The following is a 5,502-nucleotide window of genomic DNA, read 5'->3' as shown; positions in this document are numbered from 1 at the left end:
CCCACAGAATGGAAGACATGATGAGTACTTGTTGCTCTAAGATGCTAGATTGTAGGGTCATTCATCACAGAGCGTAGATAAAAGGCTGTATTCACTTGGAGACCCAGTTCTCCAGGAGACGGGTCTTACATCTTGGTCTGGTTCCTCTGAGACTACAGAGCTACCACAGAATCCCAATGTCAAGACAAAAACCACAGACATGGAGCCAGGCTGCCTATGCATTCACAGGCTGTTTATTATCCAAGAGGGAGGAGGAGGAGGAGAGAGAGGAGAAAACCCAGACACCCCTGGGGCTCAAGGGAAAGTGAACAGAAAGACTCCTCTTCTTCCTCTTGCCACTGACCCAGAAGACTCCAGTTACAGAAATCTCAGGGTGGCTTAGGGGCCTTCAGGAGGCCTGGCAGATCTGCTGTTGGCAGGGGACAGGATTCCCACAGGGGCAGGTCCCAGGCTTGGAATGGCTTCTGTGTACACAAAATAACTCTCTTCAAAAGGCACTGGTGGAGGTGAGCAGTAGTAAGGCTGCCCCATCGAAAGCCAGACCCACTGTCCCAGGTCTGAGTTCTGCTCCCCAAGACCAAGCCAGCCTTCCTCAGGCTGGTCTCTGAGGTCCATGTTCCCCTCCTCTCCCTTCCCTCAGCCCAAAGATGAGCCGGCAGGCAGCAGAAGGACAGGTCAGGCCACAGGGTGAACGATCCTCTTCGGGGCTTGTGCATCTGACAACTTCTAGGCCAGGAGCCCCAAGCGGGTGACTTTGGCGGAGAGGAAGGAGTGGATGATAAAGACCAGAGCTTTGGGACACGAATGCAGGTCCAGCTGCTGCAGAGTGTACAGGAAGAAGGGTCAGAGGCTCTGCCCAGCCACCAGGCGAGCATCCCCAACCCCAGGACGCAGAGGTAGCCCTCCACTTACAATCTCTCCTTCAGCACCCCCAAAGTCCAGGAAAAGGAGGCTAGTGCCATCATCCGATGACATCTGAAGCTTCTCAAAGGGCTGCCTCAGCAGCACGGCCCGGGCTGCTCCTGGCTCAGCAGCCCACAGCGTGAAGCCCTTGTCAATGTGCACAGACAGGCTGCAGGGACGGCCATTCCACGTGCAGGCTGCAGGAGAGCAGTGAACACAGGCCACTGGCACCTCAGAGATCACAAGCCCCACCCTACTCCTAAGGCAGCTCCAGAACATGGCTGGATTTCCCCGGGGATCAGAGGCTCTGACACCTGAACAACCACTGGCCTAGTCACCCTATCCTAAAATACAGAAGGGAGGGCCTTCACAGAACCCACAGGTGCATCTTATCCCGTTTCTAGCAAAACCATATGTGTCGGGGAAGCTTGGGCTGGGGTATGGTTCAGTGGAAGAGACCCTGTACAAAGTCTTGGGTTCAATTCTCAGCACAATAAAATAAATGAGAGTTAAAATCTGTGATAGACACATGAATTTCATATGAAATGGATAATTTAGATTGACATAAAAAAAGTATTCACTGTTTACCTGAAATTCAAATCTAACTTATCTTACCTACAGCCTCACCCCCAAGACAAAGTCTCACTTGTGAAGCCCTGGCTTACCAGAAACTCTCTCTGTAGACAAGGCTGGCCTCAAACCCACAGAGATCCACCTGTCTCTGCCTCCCCAAGTGCTGGGGTTAAAGGTGTGCACCAGCATGGATTCCTCACCAGCAGAATCACAGGGAACAGAAGACCCCAAGGGGGAAAAAACCTCACCTTTCCTCCCAGAATACCTGCATACCCCAAACAGGGGCCTCAGAAAAAGCCCAGCCTCCATTTGTTGTGCCCCCCAGAAGCACCATCTAAAGAGAGAAACTTAATGCCTCTAGGCACAAGAGGCTCCACCTGGCACACCTGTAGACACTTCTTGCACATTTTCGGCAGCCCGGTGACAGCCATCCACCAGCTGTCGGGTCCAGGTGGCCAACTCTTGCGGCGACTCCACACTGAACAGGTGAGTGTCCACACCGTGACGTGTGCCCGTGCGCAGGGCAAAGGACAGTTCTGCATCATAGGGCACTGAGCCCTTGGAGGGGCCGGAGTGCACCAGCCTGTGTGCAGAGCAGAGGAAAAGCACGAGCCTTGGGGCAGCGTGGGGCAGGGCGGGGCAGAATGGGGCAAAGATCTGCATCCTGCAGTCGGGGGGCAGGAGTTGCAGGGGGTACACCTCCTGCCATCTTGCCCTTACTCTCAGCCTCGCTGTCTTCACACGTGCTGTTCCCTCTGCCTGAATACTCCTACCTATTCCCCACATGGCTCAATCCCTCGCTTCTTCTTCTTCTAGATCTTTGCTCAAATACTCCCTCCTCCAAGACCTGTCAAAGAGTTCCTTTTTCACTCATTAGCCTTACTTTTCACCAGCACTGCAGAAATTGTATACTTTTAATGCTCTTGTTATTTAGACAGGGCCTCACTTTGTCACCTTAGGTAGCCTGGAACTCTCTATGTAGACCAGGCTTGCTCCTCCAGCTTCTGCCTCCTGAGAACTGGGATTACAGGCATGTGTCCCCACACTCAGCTGAAATTATGTGTGTGTGATTATGTGTGTGTGTGTCTCCGTGTGTGTGTGTGTGTGTGTGTGTGTGTAGTGGTTGTTGTTTTGCTTTGTTTTGTTTTGTTTTGTTTTGTTTTTGTTTTGTTTTGTTTTGTTTTGAGAAAGGATTTCTCTGTGTGGCCCTGGCTATCCTGGAACTCTCTGTAGACCAGACTGGCCTCAAACTCAGAGATCTGCCTGCCTCTTCTCCACAGTGCATCACCACCACACACCCAAAATTATATTTTACTTACTAGTTTTGGTAGGCTTTTGGCTGACCGTTTCAACTAGAACATCACTAAAGTATAAGTTTTATCTATTTTATACAACACTATATTCCCAGTAATTTAAACTATGGGCACAAAGTAGGTATTTAATAAATACTTGTTGTCTTAATTAACGAGTCACTTGATTAAGTGGGCAATCCAAAACCTGCCACTTGTCAGCTGGCCCAGAACCCAGTCCAGGGAGGAGTTATGGTAACAAGGGCCCCAGATCTTGCAGCTTGATTCTCATTTGCTGTGTGGCCTTAGGCAACTCATTGGCCTTCTCTGACTAACAGACCTCTAAGTTCTGGCCCTCAGGCGCCTCTGTTCCTCATTCCACCCACTCTCAGTTTCCCTCTGGAGTGTTAACTGAAGCTCCACACTCCAGCCCTGAGACTCAAGATCCTCCAGTCCCCAAGCATCTGAGCCACATTCCCTATGTTCCCCACATATATTCTGGACATGACTTGGCATCTCCTTGAACCTCCTCTATAGGCACCCCAACTCCAGTCCCACTGTCCCCACCAACACAGACACGCTCCAAGCCTCCTATTCACCCAGAGCGTCTCCTGGTCTCTCCCATCTGGCACGAACTGAGCCTGTGAGCTCCCACCCATGCACTTTCCACTGAAAATGCCACTGTTCTTTCTCCGTTGTTCCTCCACCCACCTGCTTCCCTCAGCCCCAAAGCTATGGCAGCCTCCCAGCTTCTGGACTCCCTTCCCCAGCGAAAGTTCTCTGTGGCAATCACAGGGCTTCCTGTACCACACAGCCCAGTCTCCTGACTCGCCAGCGTAACCCCTCTCACACAGCCTGCCACAAGTGTAAAGACACTATTGGGGCAGAGGAGATGGCTCAGTGGACAGAGGGCTTGCTGTTCAAGCATGAGGACCTGAGTCTGGGTCCCCAGCACCCACGAAAAAGCCAGGCATGGTGTGCTGTGGAAAGCTGAGACGGGGGCCACTGACCTGCCAGTCTAGCCGAAACAGCAAGCTCTGAGTTCAATTCTAGACCCTATCTTAAAAAAATAACAGGGAGTGGGAGTGAGAGTACACACCTTCAGTTCCAGCACTTAGTGGCAGAGGCAAGGCAGATCTCTGCAAGTTCAAGGCCAAATCGGTCCAGATTACAAGCTCCAGACCAGCTGGAATACAGAGTAAGATCCTGCCTCATAAAATGTAATATATATATAATATATATATACATACATATATACAGAAATATGCATGTATGTATATACAAATGTGTATGTGTGTACATATACATGCCATGTGTGTATACATACATGTACATGAACATGCTCTAGCCCTTCATGCCTCTGTACCTCTGACCACACCTAAGACGTTCTACTACCTTTCCTCAAAAGCACACTTCTCATTTATCAAAGTCCATTTCAAGTGTCACCTCCTCATTACATCTTCCCTGGCCAAGCCAGACAGCTAAGTGGCTCCTTTAACCTTCAACGCGATGGCTATTCTGGGTCTGTCTCCCCACTCTGGATTCTCCCTGAGGGCAGGGACTGTGTCCCCTTAACCATGCAGTATGAGAGGTAGGTATCAGTAATTGAATGACAGCACTTTTCATTTTTCTGTTCTGAGCCTCAACTTTATACAAGAAAACTGCAGCCTAGAAGGAGCAGAACTTGCTTCAGAGCAGCTGGGGACAACTGGAGGCAGAACAGGGCTAGGGTTTGGGGTTTCTGGGGCCCGCCTGGAATACCATCCTCCCCAGTCTGAGCACAACACTGAGAGCAACACAGTTCCCCTGCTCCTCCGTACCTGGTGGCAATGAGTGGGGCAGTGCGGGCTGGATTGCTTAGGGCCTCTCGGCTCTGGGGGACGGAGCAGTAGAGGAGCAGCTCCTTCTCAGTCAGCAGGGCCAGAGTTGGGGCCGCACCCCCACTGGGCAACTGCAAGCAAAATGGTAATGAGGATGGGTAGAATGCAGAGAGGTCCAAGGGCCAGGAGGGCATGGGGGCATGGGGGACCAGAAGGGGGCCCAGCAAGCACCTGTTCTGTCAGCCAGCCAATCTGCTTGATGTCCTGGCTTCCAGCTGTACCTGTGGCTGTAAGCAGTGCCTGAAGCTCGTCCTTGGCCCAAGGTATGAAAGTGTTGATCTGGGCTTGGATAGCACCTGCCCATGACCTTGCACTGGCCTCATCCTTGGCCCTCAAGAAGAGAGTGCCCTGGCCATCTGCTGCACAGATCTCCAGATACCTGAAGGCACAGTGGATAAAACACAGGGCATGTCACTGGTCAGCTATCCAGCCTAGACATTCAGCTGAAGAAACCCACCCACTGCCAAACCGGAAGTAACCACACAGGGCGTCCATGAGTTTGTTGCTAGAATCCCAGCCACAGGTGTTAGAACCTGGTGGGATCTAGGGACAAGAAGCTACAACACACACACACACACACACACACACACACACACACACACACACATCTGTACACCCACTCAAACTTGTGCTAGAAGTCACAGTTATGGTATAGGGGCCCAGTAACCTTTTCTTTTGGTTTCCGTGAAAGGTTCCTGTTGAGCTAGCTTTTCCAATGCTCCCTGATGCCTAGAATCTAAGTAATCCATCTATTCAGAGGGGAAACATATTAAGAATATGTTAAGAACATTTGTTATCAAAGCACTATCAGGCTGAGGCAGGCAAGAGCAGACTAAAGAGACTCTATAAAAAAAAAA

General features: G+C 51.0%; 1 protein-coding gene across 1 annotated transcript in view; it reads right to left on the bottom strand.

The window, feature by feature from the left end:
• Positions 1-207: 207 nt before the first annotated feature.
• The window catches only part of Snta1 (syntrophin alpha 1), a 21,310-nt gene continuing 16,015 nt past the window's right edge, over positions 208-5,502 (bottom strand). The window contains exons 3-7 of the mRNA XM_055602195.1: positions 4,817-5,024; positions 4,586-4,716; positions 1,863-2,059; positions 913-1,100; positions 208-819 (exon numbers count right to left, since the gene is read on the bottom strand). Of these exons, the coding sequence (XP_055458170.1) occupies positions 727-819; positions 913-1,100; positions 1,863-2,059; positions 4,586-4,716; positions 4,817-5,024 (817 nt within the window). The 3' untranslated portion in view covers positions 208-726. The remainder of the gene's footprint in view (positions 820-912; positions 1,101-1,862; positions 2,060-4,585; positions 4,717-4,816; positions 5,025-5,502) is intronic.

This window comes from Psammomys obesus, unplaced genomic scaffold, assembly GCF_907164565.1.
Source record: "Psammomys obesus unplaced genomic scaffold, mPsaObe1.curated_primary_1811, whole genome shotgun sequence".
In the NCBI taxonomy this organism is placed as follows: Eukaryota; Metazoa; Chordata; class Mammalia; order Rodentia; family Muridae; genus Psammomys; species Psammomys obesus.
The sequence above is the reverse complement of the archived record's forward strand: the minus strand, read 5'-3'. Positions and strand labels throughout refer to the sequence as shown.